Genomic DNA, 27,615 nt, shown 5'->3' on the forward strand with positions numbered 1-27,615 from the left:
AGGCCTGCTTTTATGTCTCTAAGTATCTTCAAAGGAAGAACGAAAGTTAAAGGAATGGTGGAAAGCCCCTAGCCCTGCTTGTGTCCCGCGCCACTAAAGTCTTCACTCGTAACTTTCAAAAGTATAGCACACGTCCCGTGTAATCGTTATCACTCTGATCCCGTAGCCACCAACTATAACATTAAATTGCCTTGGTGGCCCGATAATGGCGACGATCTCATTTGGTGGCTTCGAATTTAAATTCTCGGTCTTACCGTACTCGGTCCGTTATCCCTTTCAGGACATATGTCGTCATATTGGTCTCATCGTAGTCACGTGTCTGGCCCCAAAGATATAACTTGAATATTTCAATATTATATATTATATACTTTTAAGACTGTGCTCTCTACGATAATATTTTAAAAAGACTTTATTCGTATTTCATTTTTTGTTTATATTCGACGCGACACGACGTCACACGACTGCGCAGCTAGAACAAGAAAAAAAGGTGAGATTCCTTTTCATGTGACGTCATTTATCAGGTAGCCACTAATCCCGGATCGGGTCGCAGTTTCCCCTTACGGCGTAATATCTCGCAGAATTCCACGAATATTTTTTAGCTATCAAGAATCTGCTGTCGCGATCGAATACCCCGCGGGCCCTAGATTCGGTACGTGTCTTATCGCATCGATTCTCGGTAAATCGAAGACGTATCCGATCAAAGTCGTCTACAGTAATTGTACATCAACAATTCGATCATTGAATACGAATGACACCTCGTGGTAAAAATACGAAGCGATAGCGGTACGAGACAGCCTCCTCTAGCGTTCCAGTACGTAACTGGCTCAGGATCATTTGTCAGAGAGTCTCTAATCCGAGTCAGTCAAGAGTGAGGTATAAAAGAAGCAATGGGAAATGAATATGGAAAGAAAAGAAAAGAAAAGAGAAGCTTGCCAGGTCGGTCGGCTTTCTGTGCTGGTATCCGGTGCGAGACTGGATTCCTTCTCTTCTCCGGCGTGCCCTCCTGCCGAATTCCCCGCGCCCTTTCCTTCTCTCTCGGTCGTTCGGTGGCCGGCACCTTTCTCTCTCTTTCTCCCTCTCTCACACCTTCGTTGTCTCTCATTCTCTCTTGTCTCTTTCCTTCGTAAAGCGACTGGCAACACCGGGTAGGCGAACCGAGGCAGGTGGAGGTATTGACTGGCGCAGCGTAGCACGCGTTCGCGTTCGCGCTCGCGCTCGCCTCGGCTCGCCTCGCTACCGGAGAGAGTCGTCGAAGGTAGATGTAACCCGTGACGAAAGCAACAGACAGAGAGGGGTAGTCCAGTTTATGTACCTGGCCTAGCGTCCCTCCCCATCATTCGCCGGAATCCGACCAATGAGCGGCCAGTTGCCTGTGGTAGTGCGGCGTCGCCTAACTCCGCTCGCGCACTCACAACTGGTTCGACCGTCGAGCTGAACGTTTCCGCTCTTTCGAGGAGAAGCTGCGCCGGCTTAAGTTTACGTGCGCGCCTTCCGACGTGGTATCCGTCGCAGATATCGTCCTTTGTTCCGTTCGAGTTGATTAGACGTGGCCGGTGTTTGTCGTGCACGTGTCGTTGTTCCGCGTTTCACCCGCGTTCCTCTCCCGGTTTCAGTTTCGGTCTCGGTCTCGTCTCGGTCTCGTCTCGGTCTCGGTTCACGGTGCGTTCGTCGACGGCGCGTTCTCTGTCCCACTCGACAGACGAATAAGCCATGCGATTTTCGTGGGTGCTCGTGGCCACGGTGTTCCTCGTTCTCTTCACCGGGGCCAAGTGCAAGAGGAAGTTCGACGGGGATTTCGAGTTTGCCGAAGAGGTGAGTACTGTTCGCTATTATCACGATTCCCTATTTGCCGTTCGCATTCCCTGCGCAATCGTGCCCCCCGCGGGCTATGACAGAGAGCATTCGTTCCATCGAATCTCGCCGACGAATCTGCGACGATAGTTGATTTCGAAACGCACCGTGCACAATGGACGGTGAACAACTTGTCAGCAGGATCGCGAAAATCATTTCTACTCGAGCGTTCCTTTCGATACATTCAATTCGTGTTCGCAAGAGTGACGTTTTAACGGTTCGACGTTTTGCGTCGTGGTTGCCTGTTCCAGCAAGTTCGCGGTGATCTCGATTTCCATTTCTTACGCAATCGTGACGGTATTTAATCTCGTATTTGGTTCGTGGATCGCAATGCAGCATTCTAGACGAAGGTTGGCCACTTTTCAAACGAAGACGTGGGAAAAATCGAAATGCTTTCGATTCTCGAATCGTTTCTCGATGACAGATCGAGCGCGTGTCGAATCGGCCATAGCTGTCAGGTTGGCGGGTAAAGCAGGCGGAGCCGATAGTTTTTCAAACGGAATCCAATCGAAATTCAACCGGTTTTACAAGGGTATTCCGATAAAACTGAAAGGTTGAATGCCTCCGTCACAAACTTCCCCGATGAAAACGACACGGACCGTTTTCGATTTTATCGTTCGATCGTGTGTTTGAATGAGACCGTTATACGTAGTATCTCGACGTTCTCCGTGTTTTCCCTCGCTTTTCGAGGGCGGGGCAGCGTGCTGGTGACGAATGATTTAAATTGATTTGCGCAACACGATATGGGCCTTCTTCTGTAAAGTAAGTAAATATGTACGTACTCATCGAATGCATGCTTATGGCCGCGGTTGATTAGACAGCCAGAGAGAGAGAGAGAGAGAGAGAGAGAGAGAGAGAGAGAGAGAGAGAGAGAGAGAGAGAAAGAGAAAGAGAGAGAGAGAGCATGCAACACGGACACTTTTACTTTCACGTAACTGGATCGCAGCCGCGTCCGATGCAACTTATCGATGCGATTGTTTATTTTGTTACGATCGCGTGCTCGCTTTCTACGCGTTCGATACCTGCGCAATACCTGTTTAAACACCACGATCGGAAACGATCGCGTGCGTGTTTCATGCGTGCTCTATGTGTGACGCGCGCTGCGCTGCATCCTGCGGTGCGTCCTGCGGTGCACCATATGCTTCCGTGGCGAACGATTCAATGTCACGAAGTTATTCGAACCTCGGTCAATTATATGATTATCTTATGTTCGTTGACCCTCATTCCAAAACGTTCCCGTAAATCTTCGTCGCGTTGTATTACTAGACAAGCGGGTATTATGCATTTACGATATTACGATTTACGATACGGTATTATGCATTTTTCTGCTTTCTTTTGCATCTTGTCATTACGAACGAGTCTTGCTTCTGACAATATTCTTAGCTGTGCATAAATCAGAATTATCCAGAGAGAAAGATGTACGGAGTTCAAGATGCATTGCGAATCGTTGTCAAGACGAGTGTTGTAATGGACATCTAAATTAGAATTTTCTAAATATGAACGTTATTAATTTCTGTTGCAATAAATAGAAAATTCCTTGTCGTACTCTAGAGATTCATCAAGTACAAAGAAGTTTTAGTTAATGTAGTTGAAGTTAATGAAGTTAATGTAGCGTTTCTCGATGAAGATTCTTAGAAAAATGATAAGCGAGGCGTTCGCGATTCACGCGGCAGGGGAAGCACGTTGGTTCGACGGGTCTGCTCGGACCCTGGCGTCGGAGACGAGGGCCACTCGTGGCAAGAGGATTTAGCAGGTGTATTTCCGTTTCCTCGTCGTAGCGACGGCCGGTAAATCGGAACAAAAGAATGTGTTCGGGTCGTGTGTTCTCTTGGTAGTTAGCATTGTTTCCAAGATGCGGAAAGTCTTGGTCTTGATACACGGGTGGCACTCTAAATTCATGAAGCGGCGCTTTCAGCGGCAGCTGCCCCAATTTCGCGATTGCTGTAACGTCATAACTCCGCGCGTAGGTGCGCTACAGAACGGTGGCGGCCCGAGACTCTTGACCCTCTTATCTTTCTCCGTTTCGCGATTCTCCAGCCGCCATCTTTTCCTGTCTTTTCTCCTGTTATTTGTGCGGTACCTTATTTGTGTGAAAATATGTATACGCACGCGCGCGCGCGCGCGTTTCCCGGGCTGACCTTTTACGCCCTCCGGCAGTGGAGGGACCGCTGTTACCGTTGTTGCCGTTTTTGTTGGTTCAACCACTTACCAATAATGCTTCATTCGCTTTCACAATAATTGCGTTTTTCTTCTCTCTTTCACCCTTTCTATATTTCTCTTGCTCGTTCTTCACCGGCTCGAATTGCTCGATTCCGCAATTTTCCCATCGCGAGGAACGCGATTCTCGTTCGCGGGATTTCTGATGAAATTCCCATTCGCGCCGCGCCAGGCCGCACCCCCACCGAATAACTTTTCAAATCTTTATTCCCTGAAATTCTGTTCTCTGTTACACCCCCCTCCCCCCGGGGTAATTTGTTTCCGACGCACGTGTCCCTGTTGCGAGACACTCGGCTTTCGCCTTTCTTCCGCGCTTTCTTACCGTAGCCCGGTTGCCCTTTGACCGCGGTCCCGGCGAGAATCTGGCTCCGTAATTACCAGACCGCGAGTTCCACGGGCTCTCCGATTCCGCGAGAACTCGGTTACGATTCTCGTTGCTACCAGGGAAGACCATTTTCCATCTGCTCGCCGCATCTTTGCGAATTCTGTGTGAAGAACGGCACGCGCACACCCTGTGGATCGGTGCTTGAAAACGGGCCGAAAGTTGCAGCAGCGTTTTACACAGCCGGGATTTAAACGGGCGAATCCGTAATCGCTCCGGTTCCGCATCCGCGTCAGATCGAATATTCATGAACCCGGGGAGCTACTTAATATAGCTAATTAAATTAGCAATTCCTTTTTGCGCGACCGGTTTCGAAACGTTCCCGACTGGTCGGTCGGTCGTGAGCCGTGAGAGGAAAACTCGCGAGCCGTTCGCGGGCCGTTCGGCGCAGCTTATCGATCGTCGAACAATTTTAAACGTCGCTGGCACACGGCTAGAGAATGACAGCGCCTTGGAAACGTGTCTCGAAATCGATCGCGCGACCAGCAAGGCGGTCCGAAAACGGCAACTTTGTTCAACCGTGAACACACCTGCAGGTGGAATCCGCGCGCGCGACCACTGAGTTACGACATCATTTATTTAGGATTACCAAAGCGAATCGATCGGACGCGCGATCCGGTTACCATTATCTTACATCTGAACGTCCCCGGAGGGCGGCGGCCACCCTCTTCCGACGACAGAAAAGTCGCGAACCTCCGACGCGGTCCTCTCCGCAGTCTGCATACCGGGTGGCCCCGCGGAAACCGGTCCTCTCGAGCGTCTCGTGCAAATTATTCTTCTCTATCGGAGTCGAATTACTCCGCCGAGAACACCGTAAATATTTCTCTACATCGAGACGCATAATTAAGCCAGATCTAAAGTATTATCGTCGAGAAGCGTTTAGAACGCTTTACGTGAATTCTCATTGTTGTATGAACTGTTTTATAAAAATATAAAGATCGAAGGGTTTCATTGTACGGGGATCGGCAATCGGTAGAGAAAGGGGATGTATAGAAAAATCGGTGCAGGGCGATTAGTATGCGTAATCGCGAGTCGGTCCTTGTGTACAGGTGTTCCATTATCCGGGTAAGTTAGCGGGCGGCAGGAGTCGACCTTTACGAGCGTGCGGCGAAACGACGTTCATTACGGCGAGGTTATTGCGGATCGCGGTGCCACCGTCGTTTTGTAATTTCAATAATCGAGCCAGCAGCCTTGTGTGTCGCGAGCCACTCGGCTCGAATCGCGAGTTCGCGAGCGAGCGGCTTGCGGAATACGCGTGCCGTCTCTTTCCTTCGTTTTCCGTCCCTTTTCGTCTCCGCCCCGCCCCGCGCCGCGCCGCGCCGCTACGGAGAAAATCGATTATCCTCGACGACGTAATGGAAAAGAATTCCCTATCGATCGCCGCCGGCTAACACTCTCCTTCTGTCTCTGCATGCGCTCGGTTCGGTTCAGCTCGAAGCAACGTGACCCAGTGCCGCGAAAGTAAACGTATACCTACGCTCCGCAACCCGCTCGGTCCTTTCGCGAGAGCCATTGTTAATTTTCTTCGCCTAAATTGCTAGTCGCTCCATCGACCACGGCGATTCCACTTGTTCTCTCTTCTTCCGTCGACTCGTCCAACGGAGTTGATTAAATCGCCGTCGGACGGACCGGTCTCCGAACCGATCCTCTTACCCTCTCTTCTGTTCCATTTCCTTCCGTTTCGATCGGATCCCGGCTAATTAGACTTTTTACAACGCGTTATATTCTCGTCGTGAGAAATAGGCAAAGTCTTAGATCGGGAAGGGTCTGAATAAGATTTAGCTACGAATGGTTCCGATCCAGAGCGAATTCGGAGAAGCGGGATTCAGAGCGCAACAGTCGAAATCCTCGAAGAGCAATGAAACGGTAATAGAGTCTTCCCGCAGCACTTTCAGCTCGGCCATTTGCTTTCGCGTTGAACGTTGCAGAAAGAAAGAAAGAACGGGGAAGAAAGTTAATGGGTTCCCTGCTTAACGATCTCGCTAATTGATACGGCCCGCAAGTTTAGCACCCTTGGCGTCGATCTCCACGCCGCGTCGCGTCGCGTCGTGCAGCGCAGGTCCCGCGGCTGTATCGAGATCAAAGACAACCCATTTCCATAATTACGATTTACTGTTTCGCGAACTGCGGCTCCAGGCCGAGGAACAACAACCGGAAGCGATCCTCGGGAACCATCGATATTTTCCACCCTCGCGCTCTGTCGCGAATCAAACGTGTCGCGGGGGTACAGTGCCTCTAAAAAGTATCGGAACGTTATTTTATAGAATAAGCGATATTTAGCAGCGATATTGTTCGCGCTTGATTTTATTTCGGCATCGATGCGGACAACTTTTATCTCGCACGAAAGTCACTGCAGTCTGATTCGACTGAAACCAGCGCGAAGTCTGAATCGATGCAATCCCGTCGTTATTACAAAGCGATGCGTGCCAGTCGCGTTTAATGCACGGTGGTTGGTAGTGTTAATGGAGCATTGTGGCCAATTTACCGAGCATTGTGCAAGGGAGGATTCCTATTCGCCAGGCAGTCATTTCGTATACATTAACCGTCGGAACGGATTGCATAATTTTCTGCAATATTAAGACGTCGGTGGAATAATCGTAGGAACACATTTGTGAAAGCTAGAATAAAACCGCGTAGGAGAATGCGTAACACACGTATAACGTACTCATATTTATTAATTAATGTTGATTAAATTGAACGGGACTAACGTTGCATGCAAATTGGTTGCACGCGCGAGTCAAACAGGCGCATTTCGGCTTGAATAATGCGCCACGGGTCTAACACGTTATTCGGCACGTTAATTAGAAATACGGGGGGGGGGGTTGAAAATGGAAACCGTCGTCGGCGAATTTTCGAGTAATTTTTGCGAAACTACCGGCTGCTTTTGCGAGGCATTGTACACGGAACGCGGCTGTAGGACGCGCGGGGGTGGGTGGCCCACTCGAGATCACTCGATTATCTCCTTTGTCGCGACGCCCACTCGACTGAATATATCCTGCTTTATCCTTCGGCCTGCTCTCACCCGTTCGTAACCCTTCCCAACCCTTCCCAACCCTTGGCAACCCTTCTCCCGTTGTTCGGCATCGCGAAAGAATAAACCGTCGCGCCGCCAAAGCTCGAATATCGCGACGCGCGCGTGCCCGAACTCGAGAGAAAAACAGGGGGAGAGGGTGGGGGGAGAAAGGGAGAGAGAGAGAAAGAGCTGGCCATTGTTCGAAACGTCTTCTCAACAATTTTATAATCGGCGCGGATAAAGCACGGAATTGTATTCTCGCAGGCTTTCCTTTCTCGCGCCGCGCTGGTTACGATTACGGTTTCGTTTCGTTTCGCTTCCTCCTGGAATTCCGCGTTTCATTATCCCCCTCGGAATGGGCAAAGGCGGGGGTTGGAACTTCTTAACGCGTTCACGGCCCGGACATCCAACGGGTGCACGGCAGAACAATGGCTTCTTTAGGAGCTATAATAAGCAGTCTTCTCTTGGCCAATTTTACTCGCAACGCTTTATTATCTTTTCACCGGAGCCTCGCTCGATCCCGTTCGGGATACGTTTCCGTCGCGAGAATTCGATTCCGATATGATTCACCCCTTGATATGCAAATCGAACGCAAGCCGATGCGTTCCAAAAATAATAGTTGGTTCGGATGAACCCGACGGATAGGGAAGAAATATTTACGATTCCTGGATATCGGGAAATCGGCTGGGTATATTTTTTGTTTGAGAAATCTCTCTCGATCAACTTGGTACGGTGACGTTCTTTCCGTTCTTTCTACCGAATGCTCTTTCAACCGCACTGAATACAGTGGGAAATTTATACCTATACAAATAGCTCCTCATCACCCACGCGTGTCAAGATCTCGGCTAATTAAACGGAGAAGTTTTCCAGCGGCGTTGGGTCGCGCGGCGCGGCGCGGGGCGAAAGAAAGCGAGGGTGGCGATAAGTAGCCTTTCCTGCACGGGTTTGGTTTCCTCGATGGAAATAAGGATCGATGGAGCGCCGATGTATATTCATGACTCTTTTGCATCGCCTGTTTCCGCCGAAGAGTCGGTGGAACGCTTTTAATCGGCGATAAATTGTCCCATAATTAAAACGCGGAGAATAGAGCTAGTGTCGTCGCTTCCCGTAAACACCCACGCGTCGCTAAGATTAAATTCCCGATGGGAACGGTCCTCGCAGTAGCAACAGCGTCTTGATTAAAATAGTCGTAAAACAGAGGGGATGGAATTGACGATCGGGGTGGGGCAGAAGCTCCCTCGCGCCGAAAAATTCTTGGTTAACGTAAAAAGTTGAGGAGGTCGTCGTTCCCTGTTACATATTTCACCGGAGGGCGAAAGGTCGTAAGGGATCCACCGTAAAAAAGAAAAGAAAAAAAGAAACCGGTAACACTTTGGAGGCGGCGGTTCCGCGGTTGTTCGCGAAAGACGATTGTTTCCGTCGAACAATTACTAATCCCTGCGAGATGTAAAGTTCCGCGATCGTTGTTTCGACCTGCGGCGATAAAGCGTGGCAACCGGCGAACAGGAGTTATTCGAGGCTCTTAATTTCCGGGGGGCGGTCATTAAGAGGCGAGGCGCGCGGCTCGAACGCGCCTTTCATCATAATTTTCGAGGCATCGCATCGGCCGGTAAGCATAATCCCGGCAAGCATATTTATGGCGAGCCGCCCGCTCGCCCTTTGAAAACGCGAATTCGCCCTTTATAGGTCGCTACAAGGTGTTCATAAGCTCGAATTTATTGCGCGCAACAAACCATCTCTCTCTCTCTCTCTCTTGGTTTCTCGCTGCTCTTCGGGGAGCTTTTGTATCAGAATAGCTCTTAGCACGGAATAAAGTGGCGCGAGCACTGCGTCGAGCAAAATCTCTCGTTCCTGCTCGGCGAATTTCGTTTCTATACAATTCTTGCCGAGAACCCCTTTAATTGGCGATAGAGGAAACTTGGCGAAAGTCCCAGAGCATCCTCTTCGGACCGGCTGAATTTCAAAATTGGTCGTAGCACTCGAAAAGAGTGTCGTCTAGTCGCAATTAATTGTCGCATCCTGCTAAGGAGGATCCGCATTAAGACGAGAAGAAAGAAATCGGTAAAATGCTGAAATAGTCTAAAATAGCGGCTGAATTCTTCGGAACGTTTCACAGATATCACAATTTATCGGAAGAAGTACGATCGATCTTCGATTCGTCCAAGAATAGTGTTCCTTTTTTGCTAATCCAGTATTTGATAATTTATTTCTTCGATGCAGTTGAATGTACAGTATTATTAAAATTATTTATGCGCGTGCAATCGTGCCGACTAAGGTACATTGTTTTGACCATATTTTTCGCAGTTGGAATGCTCGGAAGTCTTTCATTCGAATAACTTCTGCAAAGTTCGTAACGCGAACAGGCTCGGAGCCCAGGAAGCTGCTGTCAACTTTATCGGACGTTTTTCCGTTTTCTCCAGAAAGCGCGTGACGTCGGGCGGTTGTTCTTCTATTTTCTGTTCGCGGAAGAATATTTTTAACTACTTTGTCGGTATAATCGTCGCGCCTGAAGCGAATCAGCTTTCCGCGGCGCTGCGGGCACTTTCACCCAATTCTCAAAGAAGATTTATAGGGCTGGCAACGCGAAGACAAAGAGAGATTGTTTCACGGTTCGCTAGGTCCGGGGGCACGCGGCGCAAGAACGTCGATTTAACTCGATTCGCTGATAAAACACTGCGGGAGAGAGAAAGAGGGAGAGAGATGAGGGAGAGAGACAAGAATTTTGCTCTAAAATCGCGGAGACACGGGTCTCGTTCTATTCCCTGGGGAATAATTCAGCCTCTTTATTTTTATATTTGCCTGAACCAGTCATCCGAAAGTATTGACACAGGGCTCCCCGATCTCCAGGGCTTTTTCCTTCCTCGTTCGTCGAAGAGACCAATCTTTTTCGAGTTAGTCGAACGCTCGGCAGTTTCGGACGTTTTATTTCTCCGCCGGTAGCTTCTTTTTTATCGCCGACAACTTGGAGGGTAGATTTCACCTTCCCTCGAACCAATTGCTTCGTTCTACGGGAACGGGGGCGAGGGCTCTCGTCGAAATCGGTTCGACCGCGATTAATCCTTTCCGGAATGCGAAATCATTTTCAGCCAGCTACGACGATCTCTGCTTGATTTATTTGACGAAATTGCTCGAGGATTAACTATCGGATTCGAAGCGATAGAATTAGGAAAGCGGGTCCTTTTTCGACTCGCAGCGAGAAGTATCTGGTGTCCCGTTTCTTGATCTTTCGAACGTAAGCAGCGGTCGCGGATCAACAATGGCAGCTTGCGAAAAAAGAAATGCAAATGTGTTGGTTCAGAAAAAAAGGAAAAGAAAATGCAGTCGCAGCTGGTTTTCGATCCACGGTCAAACGGATCCGGCTTTTCGCTGCACCGACGCATTCTCCGATGTCCCGTTCTTTGTGCTTGATTTGTTATTCCGGTCGACGAATCGATAGAACACGATGGGATCGAAGAAGTTCTCGGGCGTGGGAGTTTCCTCGAAAGAATTTGACGTTTCCCATGGCCGAGAAAGGAAACAGGTTGGCCGAGCTAACCCAGACCCGATCTCGAAGGATCGTTGGTTCGCGGGACAACGGCGTTGCGTTCTGGTTCTGGTTCTGGTTCTAGTTTCTGGTTCTGGTGCAATGCAGCGAGAGACAGGTGGAGCGAATCGCCTCGTAGATTGTAGATGCTAGGAACGCCGGGAATGCCGACCGACACCTTTGCCAACGCTTGCCAACTCTCCTCCGTGTCACATCCATTCACTTTGCGATCCGATCTCTCGTCTCCTATCGTTCTTCGCCTGACTCCAAATATTAACCGCTTCTCTCTCTCTCTCTCTCTCTCTCTCTCTCTCTCTCTCTCTCTTTTTTTCTCTCTGATGTATGTCGCGACGCCGATATTGTTTGTATAAGGCCGCAGATGAGATATCTCGCGACACGATGCCGCCTGAGCGATGGGTGCCACGGACGTGTCATCCCGCGAGGGAATGCCGTTCGAGCGGTGCCAGGAGGAGCAAACACGCTTTAATTCGAAAAAGTTTGCTTCCATTGACACAACATAGAAAAGCAAGCTAAATGGCCGTAGGCGGAGCAAAATCGGAAGCGCGTGTTTACTCGCCTGCGGGATAACGCGTCCGCGGCCATCGCACAGGCGGCGTTACGTCGCGAGATTTCTCGTCTGTGATCTTATTTACACGTGCAGTATCGGTGTCGCGACATAACACGTTCAACACGAGCGAAGCGGTTAAATCGCGAGCTTTTATTCTTCGGGACAAATCTCTCTCTGTACCTTCGAACCGATCGCGGGAACGCGGACGCGCGGATTAAGAGGAAATAAGGACGGCGCTTATTGGAACGTGTAGCATTTCAACGTGTAAGTATTTCAAGTTAGAATGATGTGGGTCACAGCAATTTTCTCGCATTTTCGCCGAAGAGATCCCCGAGATCCGTTCGAGTGGTTAGCTATCGCGAAACGATGAAAACGCATCAGGAATGTGTAGTTAATGAATCGAACGAACGGGCGCGGAAGTGGTGTAAAACGTTCGACGGGCAAAAATATGAGCGCCTCTCGCGGAAGTCGTCGCTCGTTAACGACGGAACAACTGTTATCGATGATTCTGGCCGCGCTTGTTCGTTTCATTAACTTTGTTTTTCCCGGCAGCGAAGCGCAATGAGTCACGATCGAACCGAAAGAGATTTCGCGCTTTTTTATGTAGGTCGCCGGATTTAATTCGTTCCGCGCGGTCGGCGAAAAAATACAGAAAGAGAGAGAGAGAGAGAGAGAGAGAGAGAGAGAGAGAGAGAGAGAGAGAGAGAGAGAGAGAGAGAGAAAGGGCGCGGGATGGCGGGGAGAGATTGTGGGAGGCTTTCGGACACAAGAGAGAAGGAAGAAATGCAGGGAAAAAATATTTCGAGCAATCTGCGCGAGCTATCACGGCCGGCGATTTGCATTTCTATCGCTGCATATTTATCGCGACGAGGATTTCCCAGGGTATTTTTTAAAATTAATTAGACCGGGTTACCCGAGACGCACGTACGTTCTCTCTCTCTCTCTTTCTCTCGCTCTCTCTGGTTCTCTCTGGCCTGGTATTTACATCGGACCACTTATCGTGACGCTTAAATCCTCCGCAGCGGCGCGGGCGCGGCGGTGCGCGAACCAACTCCCGGAATAAAATATTCAAGAAGGAGCTAGTCGTTTCCCTTTTTGCGAAAAATTCTAGGTATCCTGGAAAAAAGAAACCGACGGCTTGCGCCCCGGAAAAATGCAGCGAATTTCGAATGCATCCGAGAGACGTCGCCGTCGGTTGAAAAAAGCCCTGTGCTCTGGAATCGAACGCTTTGTTGCTCCCGATCAGTGTTCGAACGGGCTTTGAAATTCCATCGGTTTCGACGGACATTCGAAATCGGGAGAAGGATACGCTTCTTTTTTCGAAATGCCAGGCTATTAATAACCGCGTCTTTGTTTAAGTATGCGGTCAGGGCGTGGGCCGTTCGCCTAACGAGCGTGCAAAGTAGCCGCGCGACGATCGCCGATCGATAGATTCTCGGGATCGATACGTGGAAAAAACGTGTGGTCGGATCTATCTTGGCTCGGATTGCCGGATGATCCACGGATTCCTGAGTCACACGGCCGAGTCTACGCTCCTTTTATTCCGTTTTACTCGGTGGTCGCGCATTCCTCCGCTCCAGAATTCCAATTCGAAATTATAGAGAGGAATAATTAGCCCGACCGTGGCTGGCCGAGATCGTAGAGATCTTTTCCTCTCTCCCTCTTCTCGTTGATCAAAAAAGAATGTTGTAGCGTAAACGGGTTTCCAGACGGCTGTGCGGTGTCCCACTGCGAGTTAATTATCGCGGGTCAAAATTTGCCAGGACCGGTAGAACGATCACAGGGCTCTTCCGCGACCTGAAACCTATTTAGGGGGCTTCTAGCACTCGCGAATAATTCAGAAACGTTAGGCAGCGACGATGCCGTGTGCTGTGCCGTACCGTGCCGTCGAGAGCCGGTTACCGAATTTAGAAAGGCAGAGGCCGACCTTACTCAGCCAGTCTCGCGAAATTTACATCTTTTGTGCTCTCTCGCAGCTTCTCGCTCCTTCTCCCTTTTCGTCTTTTTTCCGCAGCGGCCTTTTCTTTCAGAAAGTCACTCGTAACGTCAGCTTTCTCGGTCGGACCTTCTCGCCTCGCCTCGCCTCGTCTCGCCGGTTCCCGCGGCGTTCCTACGTTTTATACAGATTGAATTTATGCGCCTTTGAATTCCGCACGCCTCCGCGGATACTTTCGGTCGAAAAGCCGCCTCTTTTCAGTCGTTTTTTATCCGCCGGATTTCCATCCTCGTACACGCTCCGCGAGGCCGCGAAGCCACGGACAGGAGGATACGCTCGATGGATGCGAAGCTCGTGGCTCGTGGATCCCTATCCTTGCACGATCCACAATATCGCAAATTCGTTTCTCGATCGCGGGATTCGCCGTTATTTTTGCCGGGATATGCCTCAAAGAGAGCGGCGTGCAATCGGCGAAGCTGGGCTCTGCGAGCACGTTGCGAACAAAGATGCGCCGCTCGAAATCTATCGATAGTTTCCTCGCACTTAAGTTCCCTCGAACGCAAACTTTCACGATACGGTCCATCCTTCTGCAACACGGTCGATTCGCATAATTCTTCAATTTTTGGCTATTCGATCGAATAATTTTACACGGCAAGGAAATGAAGCAATTGTTCAGGCATCGTGATTCTGCTGAAACGCGAATTGCAGGGATGTTCCCTGTTACTCGATAAGGTTAAAAGAATCGCGCTACTTGGAAACCACGTTAAATATAATGTTCCAGACTGTTGGAATTGTTCGACCGAATTTTTCCGCAAATATTCGTAAAGAGGAACGCTTCTGAAAAGGCTCCGCTCGGCGGACACGCTAATCCAGGATTCAGGGGCGAAATCTACTGTTTAACGAGCTACGGTAGGATTTATTTTTCGAGAAGGCAGAAGGGAAAACCGTCAGATCGCGGGGAAGGGTTGGAATGGTAGTTTCTTTGGGCTTAGGGAGTAGCCGGAGTTTCGCCGGCGATACATCGGCCCCCGGTGGTTCGAGAATTAACACCCGGCCTGGGCCGGGCCGGGTCGGGCCGGTTCGAAGAAATCCTCGAGATTAGGGAGCAGGTGAATCACTCCGGTCCGCAGTGAGTCCCGAAGCGAGCGTGTGTTCCCTCGTCCATCTTTCCGCGGCGCAGTTGCTCAGGACCTGACAACCTTTAAATTGCCGGAGGCCGTTTCCAGCGGCGAACTTCCCTGCGGTCCTTTGTCTTCGCGTTGATCCTGCCAAGCCTCACGGCCGATAGTTTTCCAATTTTCGAAAGACGTCCGCTGTCTCTTTCTCTCTTTCTCTGAATTTCTCTCGGCCTCGCTGCTCTCTTGGCTCCCCGTCGCGAGACGTCGATTTGTCACGAGCGCCGATGAACAAGATACGCCGCAACGATGCGCTTTATCCTGCTCGAGTGGCCGCGTCTTTTGTCCTCGCTTCCTGCTCCGACTTGCGGTGCGACGTCGCGAGTCGCGACCGCGGCGCGTGACGGCCGTCTCTCGCGAGGAAACCGGTTTCCCAGAACCCTCTGCGATCCTCGTTCCACGGGCTACCTATCGATTTCTCCTCGCCGGTTATGTCACGTCAGAAAATGTTCTCTCGGAACGAGACGCGGGCTCCGCGATTTATCGCGTAATTAGGCGAAAGACGCGCTCCGAGGATACGCTAATTACTCGGGAGATGCGGTCGCTCGAGGAATCGGGACCGATCGAAAGCGGATCGATCGTATTCTAGTGATCGCTAGGGTCCCGATATTCGCTCTTTTAAACTGTTATACAATTGGTTCCGTCTGTAACAGTTAATGTAAAGTTATATCGGTGAATTATATTGCTTTTCTCCAAAGCAATATTAGATCTTCGATCGGATCGGACGACAGTCGCCAATTTCTTGGGACTCTTTTTGGTTATTTCGGAGTTCCGCGGATCTTTAGGACCTTACTCGGGCCTTCGAAACTTCACGGGGCCTCCGAATTTCCCCCGAGACATCCGGGAAACATTCGAAATCGAACATTCATCGTCGGACACGAGCTATCCGAGGCAAAAGGATAATGGAGGGGTATCGTTTCCACCGGCACGCGAATTAGGGTTGATATTCTCGCAGCCAGCGTTTTTCTACGCGCACCCAGCCCACGATATCGTGACGAGACACGCCCGCAGAGTTTCACGAACTGCTCCACCCCCGTCGAACAAAAGGGGAACAAAAAGCAGTCGCAGCGTATACAGTTTCTCGTGGAAGATTCTTGATTCCCCGAGAGTTATGCGTCTCTCGAATGTTTTCCCTCGTTTCAGTAGAGTTTCCTTTAATGCTTTGGTTAACGTTCGACGAGGCTTCTTTTGAGAACGGAGTAAATTGTGGGTGGAGTTCCGTCCCCTTTGTGCGCGACGTCTCTTTTTGCTCATTGTGTCGAACGTCCTGCGTCATCGCTGCATTATTCCACGACCTTGTCCCGATAGGATAGGTTTGCTTCGCTCTTCTGGGAAGCTCCCGAGCGGTAAAGAATGGAGCTGTAATTATTTGTCGTTCGATCATCGATTTCGGAATCGCCGCGCGACATCTTCGCTTCGTTCGAATCGAATAAGAATGTTCTCCCGATAATCCGACGAAGAAATGCAAAAAAAAAGGAGCTGAACGGTGTGTTCGGACGTCTACGACTACAGGCACCGACATCGGAAGCGAATCGTTAAAGCGCCTATAGGCGTCGACGATAGTCCAGGATCGAATTGGAGCGCGTTCGGCGGAAAAATGGGGCGACTCGCTGGTCCCGACGCCTAAATTACGATCCGATATCCTTGAGGAGGTTCTCACCACGTGGGCGTTGGAGACAGGTGCGTGTAGAGGTGCGTGTACAGGGCCCTAGTCACGCGATCCGAGCACACAAGAAACCGCACACTTATCACGTTCTCACCGGCTGGCTGGCTGGCTGGCCGGGGGATCGTCGACGCGTCGGGCAGCTTACAATTTTATCACGGATTATATTCTCTAATGAGCAACGCGCGACCCTCGTCTGTGCCCCTTTTTACACGACGCGACCCGGTGTTCCCTCACGCGACGAAACAGCCCTTAAGAAGAAATCTGTGCGCCCCTTTCGACGAGTGTGTTTCGGAACGCGGACTTCGCCGCGGCAAATCCGGCGACGCGTCGCAAATGAACTTCCGGTGTGCGTCGATCTCGCTCGAACGTTGACGACGCGATCGCGTGTCTCCGACCGTTGAATCTTTCTCTCGTAAAAATGAATTTTACAATGATTTCCCCGAGCGTCTCCCCTTTCTTTTCGTATTAAGGATGGTAAACTTTGTGGCGGCTGACCGATTGCTTTATCGATACGTAAACTGCGTTCTCAGCCGCGAAGAAAGCCGCCGCCGTGGCGGCAGCAAGTTTCCTTGCGAAAAGTTTGCCTCCCGTGTCTCGGAACAGTTTTCGACGCAGCATCAGGTGCGCGAAAACTTTCGGGGGTAGCATCACCCTTTTAAAGTTGAGTTACCGCCGCGGCAACAAGAAACTACGTGTCCCTCGGTGCCAGCTGCTTTACACGCGCCCGGCCAACTTTCCCAGAAACTGTTTCGGTTTCAATATTCCCTGTCAAATTGATTCTTGCCGGAGAATCTCGCGCCACGGCGCCGGCTCATCGATTAACCGTGCGTCGCGATCCGAGCGATTCGAAAAGTCATTTCGTTTTAAAAATGACCGAGCGCGCGTCGATCGCAAGAGCTCGACAACCCGTTCGTCGACGAGCTTTTCCGCGAGATCGAATATTCCGGTGGCCGAAATGCTATCGCGAAGGCTCTTCGAAATGCTAAGCGTTCGAAGGCCGAGCGTTCAAGGTCTCGTTGGCTCGCAGCTGATTCTCGATGATCTCGACTCGGTCAGACGCACCGCGGGACCAGTTGATTCTGCGATGGTCAGCCAGATGTAGAGCTTACCCACGGACGGAGCTGCTTCTGCGGCTTCTGCTTCCGCTCCGCGAACTATACTAACCGAAGACAGCGGTGCAAGAGCCCCGTTCCCGAGTCCCGAGATCCGAGATTCGAGACCCGAGAGATTCACCGTCCCACGGACACGCAGATATTATTCCTTGGTTGGCGAACGTAGCGGGACGTGAACTGATTAAAGGCAAACTATGGTAACTCTCTGGGTACGCCTCTGGGCTAGGCTGCATGCTCCGCTGATATTTGGATCAGGATCAAGATTGTAATATCGCGGCTGCTTGACTCGTAGCCGGCGTATTACCGCAAACCACCCCGCGTTCCCATACACACGCCTCTACCTCCGCCTCCGTGCCGTCGCGTCGACTGAGAAATATTTCGTGTGTACGCAGGCAGATTTGCTCGGGGGACGACAGCGAAATTGCGTCGAATGGGGGATGAAATGCTAACTTGTAACGAGTATCGGGCGGATGCGATATGTCGCGGTAACAAATGACAGAGCACGCAGACGGCTGACGGCTGCCGGTCTCTCCGGTCTCTCCGGTCTCTCCGGTTGCTAACGATCACGCACGGCTATCGATTCGCTAATCATCAACGCCAAAACAATCTTCCGAGATCGTCAATCATCTCTTCTTTGAGCGTTCGCTTTCTTGAAGCTGGGGTCTAGTGAAATATAGCACTGAAAGCGCTGAAAGTACCCTAGGAGTCTTCGTCATCTGGCGAAATTCTTTACCAACGTCTTCTCTCTCGTGGAGTTAGAGTCCTCTAAAAATTGCTCTTCATGGAAGAAGCTCGTCACACAAATGGTCAGGATAGGTCGCGATCGGCAAGCTCTTCTGCAAATGACCGTTGATCTCTACGAAAGAGCATCTGCCGGACGGTTCTTGGAAAGGAGATCGTCTGTCGAGGTGAAAGACGAAGTCTGGGTGGATGCATGGCGTCCATAGCGAGCCCGGTTTCTAGGTCCCATGGCCCCGGGGCAAAAAGACTCGCCATGAAAGTTAGCTGACCGCGGCCGACGACTGGCCACGTCGCTCCGAGCCTCTCCGACCATCGCCTCGGATTCTCCTGGAAGGAAAGGAGTCTGCGGAAGATGCCGGGGGCGTTTTCATCGACCGTGGCCGAGCAGCGCGGAACCCACCCCCGTCCACCGCATTTGTATCTCCCTCCAATTTCCTCCTTTTTTCGCCTGGACCTCCATCTCGCGTCGCTGCTCTCCGCGCGCCGTTCATCCCGTTTCCTCTTTTCGCCCCCGCAGTGGCCACGCCGCCGAGAAAGAAGCGTCGAATAATGGCGACAGGGTGGCAGAGGGTGGCACGGAGAGCGAGAGAGAGAAAGAGAGAGAAAGGGAGAGGAAGAGAGAGGGTGGTGTTGGATAGTAAAATATTGGCCAGACCGGCGGGCGCCACCAACGACTTTTTCATCGGACGACTACCACGACGACTACCACCGAGGGGGATGTTCGTTCGATTCTCCTCTTCCCCGCCGTCTCGCGGACCGTTCCACCCCTTCGACCCGTTGTTCACCCCTTTTCCTGTTCCGAACCAGCCAGGCTTTTCTGCCGGGCTCTTCCGTGTCTGCCATTCCGGCGTCGACACGACGCGGCGGCGCTCCGCCGCGGTTTCCAAAGTTTCGGATCTTCCGGGGGATGCAGCCATACCCCGGCCACCCCTTCGCGTCTTTTACTCCACCCGGCCTCCGATCGAACGACCACGTTCTTCGGGGAGGGAAACTCTGTTTGCGTTTGCGGCAGATGCAGCCGCTCCGCGTAGTTTTCCTCGACGAATCCCCGATAATTAACGCTCGACGCTAAAAGTCACTCTGTGTTGATTCACAGAAAAATCTGCTCGGACTTTCTCGCCATTTTGATTACAAACGTGTTAAATAAAGAAAGGAAGAAATGTCGCATCGGATCGGAGGAGGATCGAATCGTTCGGGCACAGGTTTCGGCAACGAATCAAGGCGTCGTAAACGCAGCGAGTTTCACCGTAACGACATATGCATAAATTATGCAAATCGTGCAGTCCGAGCGAGCTGCGAGCTGCGAGATGGGAGCGACGAGAGGATCTCGCGCGAAGGACGCGCGCGGCTAATTTTATTCGTGAACCTAATGAGACGAGGCTGCGCGCTAAGAGTTGAGTCACGTGTAACTCAAAGCTACTCGTAACTCCAATTTAACTCATTAGCCGGCGACCGGAGGCGTGTACGATTACAGGTGCGGAGATTCTGTCAAAGTAACCGTGTGCCCGCGGAAATGGGCGTGTTAAGGGCCCGCCGTAAATAAACCGCGGACGACGTCGCGCCGACGAATGTTCTCCTGGAACACGATCCGCGCGACTTGCATTGTCTCTCTTCGAAAAGTTCGTTCGAAACTGTGGGACCAATTACTTCTCGAATGCTTGAATCCTCGCAAAAATCCATTCAGCTTTCGGGTCGGCATTGTTGCGAGCTTCCAACTGTCTGTCGAAGTCCAATTGTAGATTCACGATGCAGCTAAAACAGAAATTGGTTCGAAGCTTGTGCACTTGTTAGAAAGTCGAGGCACGGTCGCGCAAATCCAGGGCAAATGAATACGAGATCTCGGTGGACAATGCTTGGAAAATATTGCTGGAACTACTACTGCTCCGGTAAACTTTTACCATCGGCTTCAATTAGAAATCGCTGCGTGCTTCTAAATTAATTATACAGGCTTTCGTAGTGATTCGCGAGTGAAACAGAAATCGGTGGAACGCTTGTAACCGGTTAAATGCCGGAGTAAAATCAAAACGGCGCTTTGCGAACGTTGCAAAATCGCGTCCGTGTTACTTTTACGAAACTTTCGCCTGTGCTCGCCGAGCGCAATAATTCGCTGTCCGGAGCATTGCAGGATTTCGAATGTCCTCGACGGTTTCGGTAGTGGTAGAGAGCACGCAATAAGGCCGGTTAAATGGACACGTATCACGCAGGAGAGACGGGGCTAATGGCGTTCCAGTGCCACGAAATTGGCCGAGGAAGCGGAAGATGCTGCCATTAATTATATACGGAACACTGGTATGAAATATTGCTGGAACGCTTGGGAACCGGCTCTCTCGGCTACTCGACGATGCACTCGATATCCGCGGAATCGATAAAAATTACGAGCCCTCTTTCCCGAATATCCGTCACGCCCACGCTAAAGAGACAGTCGATAGCGAACTCCCCGTTCTGCGAGCGTGCATCGTGCCCGAGAGTTGTTTCAACGGATTACGAAATCGTCGAGTCCGAACGATCGCGATTTATCTTTCGGTATTTTTTTAACAGACCCGTGCAGCTTTTCGATAACAAAACAGTTTAGCGAAACTGTCCGGCGAATCCTTCTTCCGCTGTTTTTCCGAGAGCTTTTGGCAGTCGATAGTCGGTGGGTGGGGGCCCCTGGAGAACGATGCCCCGGAGTCTGCAGTCGTAACACTCGAGATGCAAGCTCTGGACCACCGGATGCATCCTGCAGAGACATCCTGTTTTTGTACAGATTTCCCGAGTCTTCCCGATTTTCGTGAGAAACGACAGAACGCTCCGACGATTCTTGCGAATATTTAATATAGAGCATTGATTTCGGCATCGGTTTTTTATTTCTATTTAATTCGGTCTAGCGTCTTTACTCGGTTTTGTCGGTCTTTATCGCAACTTTCGTTTGCAACTTCTAGCTTCGGCGAAGGGGAAAAATTAACGGGAAAATATATCGAAAGCAGGACAAAAGGGCGTTAATCATCGAGTGCCATTAATTCCATGGAGTTTTCGCGCTCCTCCCGTGACCGTCCACGGGACCACGTGGCGTACGAAGACGAATGCGACGAACGAACGGTCTATTAGTGGCTGCGGAGTGCATTAGCGGTGACGATACCGGTTCATGCACTCTCCCTTCGACTGCAATTTGGAATTGTTGTGGCCATTAACCACTCGGCCGAGCCTGAAACAGTGGGAGCTCCGGACGCGGTCGCCAAGTCGCGTTGCATCCGACTGCGCCAAGGCGTGACTGTCTCTGTTGCATAGCCGCGTTGCATTCTGATAAGAACGATGGAAAAACTGCGGCGACGTCGAGCTTTCTACTGAAAAATCGCCGGCTCGAAATTCGAGGCTGCAGGCGCTCGGAAGTCTTTCGTCTTCTCCGAGCGTTGTCTGTGGATTCGTTGCGTTTACGACCGCATAAGTGCAGTCGAATGCAAACTGCATAAGTGTGATAAATTATGATGATATCGTGCGTCAACTGTTCCATCGATTGGGATAAATTTGTTTATTTCGCACAAAGATCCGCTGTCCGGTAACGATTTCGATTTATTCGATTAGCCGCGTCGGAATTTCGGCACGTTTTCCCGCGTTTACGAAAGAACGTTTTTTTGCTGGAAAATCGGATTTAATTCCCGGTGTAACGAAGTTTTGCCAGTGTAACGAAGTCCCCACGAGGTTCGGCGAAGAGCGAGAAACGAAATTCATTAGAATGTTTCCGAATTGGACGCGGCCGAATGAAATTCTCGCGCGCGGGCGAGCGCAATTTAACCCGGGCAGCGTCAAAGGCTTTCGAAAAATATGAAAATTTCGCGAAACTTTCGAAATTTCCATAGGAACTCCTGGGACGGAGGCCGCGCGCAACTTCCCTCGCCGCGGGGATGAAACGGGCGATGGGCGCGCGAGGAAACGCGGCAAATGCGAATTTGAACCGTTCCGGGCTCGTTCCGCGGCCGCAAACTAGAATTACCGGGCGCATAATTTTCTGAAACTCGGGGATTAATTTACAGTAAATTCCGGGTTTTTACCCGCGGCTCGTCGGGTGCGCGGGTTCTCCGGAGTTCGAAAAAAATCCGCAACGAGATTGCCGTCTCGAAGTTGCTTGCATGTTAATCGCGCGCGCGCGCGCGATAGGACGCGGAATACACAATTATGATACGTCTGTCAAATCTTTGAAATAAAAGGGGGCGGGGGTGGGGTGCGAGCGGGAGCGCGGCTCGAGAGCGGGGGTCGGATTAAAATGCAATCGAAAATTCAACATCCGGCTGAACGACACGCGACGAAAAGCTTTGTAGGCGTCGAGTAGGCGACGAGGATCGTTTGTTGCGCAAAGCGGTCCGGCAATTACACATGTTAACGAATTCGGGGCCGGCGACCGGGAAACAGTGAATTTCGCGAATCCGGAACGACTCTGCGACTTAGAATTAGCATTTCAACCTCTGTGTTTTCCGCGGGTCGTACACTTTTTCGTTCCCGATTCGTTAACGCTCGGCAATTATTCCGTAGAAGTGTCTCTCTCGGTTAATATTCATCGCTGGCCGAGGGCTAATCAGGCTCGATTACTTATACAACCCCTGGCATTCGATCGAACGGCCCAAAGTTTGTTGCTGTAATCAGATTACAAGTTGTAACGGAAGCTAAAAATTTGCTGGCTTGGTTGTAAAAAACCGGGAGCCAGATCAAAATCGATTTCGTCGCTTCGTACAAATTACGAGAATTCATTTCGACGTTTCGTTAATAAATTTCTTCGATCGTTTCCTAGGAAAGACGCGTTTGCAATATCGAACAACGTTAAATTAGATAGAAATGTGACTGGCACGACTGGTAGGTTTGTAAAACCTGTAACGCGTTTTATGAAACCGGGTCATGTTACGACCTGCTGCATGGAGGACGGATGATTTTTCCCGCAGAATTAGAATATTTCGGGCGTTGAATGGTTCATCGAGTCGCGTAAACGCGAAATCGAATAGTTTTCGGTGGGGCAGGGATGCGTCGATCTGGAAGTAGAAAGTTCTGTTCATCGTACGCTCGGTTTCAGCCATAATAGCGGCAATTACGGGCAATCGGTAGGAATTTCACGGCGCGTAACCGGCCCGGTATCGGATTAATGGAAAACTGGTAGCTGTGGTGTATCGATAACTTCACAGTGGATTTGTCGAAAACACGGTTTCGAATTACCGGCCCGTTCGTCGCATCAGCGGAGCGGAAAAATTACACGCGTCGAATGAAAAGTGCTCTAATAAACGCGATTTATTGGACACCGGATGCCTCGCCGCGCGCACGCACGCGCTCGCTCGCACGCGTGAAACGCGCCGCGACGAAATAGAGATCGCGCGAGCTCGCGATTTTTCGCCCGCGCTCTATCGCACGCCTACGCGTGTTTCCACCCCGAGCAAACTGCACCTGGGAAAATAAGGTTTGGAAATACTGACGAATCGTCTGCCGGTGAATGATTAAATCCCATCGCTTTTCGGTTCATTACGTTTTCAAGCGGGCTCTCGCGCAGCACCGCGCTACGCCGCGACGCGACCCTGCCCGGCTTATTTAGCAACCCTCTCGCAGCTCTGCCGGAGGAACGAGGCAATTCCGTTGATATTTGTCGTGTTACTCGCCACCCTCTGGAATAGAAATGAACCATAAATTTGTAATAGGCGACAGAGAGCAACGGGGACAATCGACGCCGCCCGCGCTAGATTTTTATCGTCCCGCCGCACCGAATCAATTGCGGAGGTTCCATTAGCCGTTGCCGGACTGCGGATTTTATGCATTCGTAACAAAAATTTCGCGGACTCGGGAACAACGGAAACATTAGGCGGAAACCTTGTTAGTTTTCAATATGCTAATACGATTATCAATTGAAAACGTTTTCTGTTCTCGTTACGTGGAATTCCAGCTGTTTCTGTTTTACATACAAATCTGCAATTTAACCAAGATTCGAATTCGTTGCATATAGACCTGGGAATCTTTGTATGCAAATTACAAATTGGCGAATCGTAAGAAGCCAGTTAGTTCGTTCTTACGTTAACGATGTTAATAAGTCGAGAATAATGCATCGACATTCTTAGATATCTGCGACTTTTCTATCGTTCTATATTCCTTTTTCCAACTTTTCTTACAAAAGCAGACAATCCGCTGTCTAATTAGCGATTCCAGAAAGTCTTCTTCTTCTTCCGTCCGATCTTCGACAAATGTTCCGACATCCAAACTCTTCTCGTTTCGCGAAGCGACATCGTGCAACAATAAATCTCCTCGTTAACCTCTCGGAATAACCTGCAAAGTACGAATCTTATTCTGTTCCTTCAAGACCGAATAAAATGCTGTCATTTGAAGTCGGAATACAATCCTGTTGGTCGAAGACTCGATCAATTTCTGTTCCCTCGTCCAATAAATCTAGGCACGCAATTGATATACAGAGTGTCCCAAAAATGTCTCGTAATCCGGAAATGGAGGATTCCTTAGGTTATTTGAAGTAACTTTTTCTTTGGCGAAAATGCAAACCGCGGCTTCGTTTACGAGTTATTAATGAAAAATGCCGACCAATAAGAAGCGAGCTCTGCTGAGGCGAGGCGGCCGAGCCAACGAGCGCGCGAAGCCCAGCTCCGCCCATTGGCTCGGCCGTCACGTGTCAGCAGATCTCGCCTCTCATTGGTCACTGATTTTCGTTAATAACTCGTAAAGGAAGCCGCGGTTTGCATTTTCGCTAAGGAGAAAGTTGCTTCAAATGATCTCAGGAACCCTCCATTTCCTGATTAAGAGACATTTTTGAGACACCCTGTATATTGTCTTATTCTTCTAAGAGATCGTTAGAATTGGAAAGGTTGTAATTATTCTAACTCTTCTACACGTTCGAAAAGGCGAAAGGCGGGGGCGTAGGTATCGAAGGCACCTTGAGTGGAAAACATATCGGGACGCGAGAAAGGAGGCACGCCAAGTGCTCGATTACACGTTATTCCGCGACGCTCGTTCCTTCCGGGCAGCCGCATCTGCATAAACACGATGTCGTTCCCGAGGTTCGGCCAGAAATTCCGACTCGGTTATTTTGCCAGGGAGTGGCATGGGGCGAGTAACAGAGAGCAAGAGAGACAGAAGGAGAGAGAGGGAGAGAGAGAGAGCGAGAGAGCGAGGAGACGGAAGAGGAGGAGGTATCGATTTTACCTCTCGCGTTCCTCGCGAACAGCCGAGCGCCGTGAACGCAAAATACGGCCGGCACCTAGGAGAAATTAAAGCTCACCTTCCGACGCACTTTAAAAGGGCCTTCCACCCCCGCAGCTCGCCGCTATCATCCTGCGATTGCTAAATTGAGCTCTCCAGCGTGCAACGGTGGCGGCCCGCCGCGCCATTAACGCGCCTTTCAATCGCGAGTGCGCGAGCGAGCGAGCGAGCGAGCGAGCGAATTGACGTTACTCGTTAAAGACGTTGATGACGACGCGACTCTCTTTCTCTCTCACGCTGCAGTTCGGGAACGGGGATTAATTAGTCGGATATTAATCTCCGAACGCGCTGTTAATCCTCTCGCGGGACTCGCGCGTTCCCGTTGAAAATCTCGAACGGGAAACCGAAATTGCGAGCCAGCTCGCTTCCATGGCAACAGTTTCGGTCTTCGGCCCGACGTTGGCCCGGCTTCGTCTAGCCCGTCTCGACACATGCGACTGCGACGAGAATCCTAGCGCTGGGATGGTCTTGTAATAATTCTGCAGCAGATCCTGCAGGTCTTGAAAGAGTCGGCCGAAGGGTGCCGGCGTCGGACAAAGCGGAGTCGACGAAAAGACGCATCGCACTCGCAGGACACGTGATTCCTAAAGTTTGAATGAACGCGTCGCGACGCACGGCGTTGCCCGAAAAGTTTCTCGACGCCGTGGAGGGTCGGAAGAACCGGAAGTTGCCGGAGCTCGCCCGGACGCATTACAACGTCGTCGAAGTTTGGCGACGACGGGACAGAAAAACGGCCGGAAAGTTCGTGCATACATTCGGCCGCGGAGTCTCCTCGCCTAATTTTTACCCAATTACTTGAGTGTCTTCGTCGCGACGCGAGGCGACGCCTCGGCCAGCGTCGCGAAACCCCGTCGCGTCGCGTCGCGGCGTAGCCGACGGCGAACCGGAAGCCGTTCGCATAATTGTCCCCCTGGTTGGCTCATTAATTCTTCGCCTCTGTGCATCCACGAGCCTCGTTAAGCTCTCCTTCATTAGTCGGGGCGCGTTGATCCCCGCATGGCTCTCGGATCGATCGAGCTTTATAATTGCTGACGAGAGCAGGCGCGGGGGAGAGAAGGCCACCCTCGATCTTCCTCGTCGGCCTCTCTCCACCCCCGCAATTATTAATCGCGGGGGTTAAGGAAGGCCGTTTCGGCGCCCGCCAAATGATTAATTGCGGCCCGTGGACCCTCGATCCGTCGGCTCTGCCGAACGATGATATGGAACGAATTCTCTTGGCCCACGGAAAAGTCGGGGGTAAATTGTTCAGGCTGCAGCGAAAGCTATTCGACCATCGATCCGATAAAACCCCTCGAAACGTTTTCTTCTACTCATTTCTTCGCGATAGGCCGCGGACTTTTCCGCGAGGTGAAACGTGTCCACGTTAATTGCAATGCACGTCAACGTTTCTTTCTTTAATCGTTTGAGCGTTCTAAATCGCTCGGATCGCTTTCGGCGAGAAGGCGCCGGGTCAGAGGAAGAAAACGAGAAGAAAGGGTTTGCGTGAAAAATCGGTCCTCTCGCAAGGACGCTCGCAGCCGGAATTCAGCCGGGAAAGAGAGAAGTGGAATCCTGGGTGTCGTATAACACGCGAGAGAGAATTCTTCTGCCGTGTGCACGGCCGCGGATTATGTAGGCCAGAGCTGGTCGGTCTACTCCTTTTTCCCCCTTTCTTCTCCGCCTTTTTCTATTCTCCCTCTCTTCGCGCTCTTCGCTCTTTCTCTATACTTCTGCCGTGAAACGCGGTGAATCCGTGTCCATGCTCCCGGTACAACAATGGGGGATGCGGCACGTCCGCAAAAGTGCATCGCACCTATGCGCACAATGCGGCCGGCCTGTGTGTAAGCGCGACTCGACCCGACCCGACCCGACCCGACCCGACTTCGACCCAACGCCGGCCAGAGAGACCGTTTCGGCTCTCGCGGCGGCGATGCACAAAGCGGTCGCCGAATCCGGCTGACCCAAAGACGATCTCGTGTCCCGGTTTTTTCATTGAATTCACAAGCTGCGTCCAGTAATTAGGCGGACCTGTCCAATTTGCTTCTCCAGGTCTGCTTGCACGAGTATCTGGCCTTTGTCTGTTGCAACAGATACAGGCAATTTTTATTTCTCATAAAGATCCACGGTCTAGTCGTCAGGGTTCGCTTTAAGCCTGCTAAAGGACGCGTTAGGGTAACGCTATATCTAGATCCCGCCTTAGGATAGATCCAGGAAAGCTGTTGACTAATTAGCCACCTGCT

The 27,615-nt window shown here is 50.9% G+C and overlaps 1 protein-coding gene across 1 annotated transcript in view; it reads left to right on the top strand.

The window, feature by feature from the left end:
- The first annotated feature begins 1,394 nt into the window (after positions 1 to 1,394).
- Cow (Proteoglycan Cow) overlaps positions 1,395 to 27,615 on the top strand; it is a 127,849-nt gene continuing 101,628 nt past the window's right edge. Inside the window, exon 1 of the mRNA XM_033480864.2 lies at positions 1,395 to 1,812. Within this exon, the coding sequence (XP_033336755.1) occupies positions 1,711 to 1,812 (102 nt within the window). The 5' untranslated portion in view covers positions 1,395 to 1,710. The remainder of the gene's footprint in view (positions 1,813 to 27,615) is intronic.

Source organism: Megalopta genalis, chromosome 2 (assembly GCF_051020955.1).
Source record: "Megalopta genalis isolate 19385.01 chromosome 2, iyMegGena1_principal, whole genome shotgun sequence".
Taxonomy (NCBI): Eukaryota; Metazoa; Arthropoda; class Insecta; order Hymenoptera; family Halictidae; genus Megalopta; species Megalopta genalis.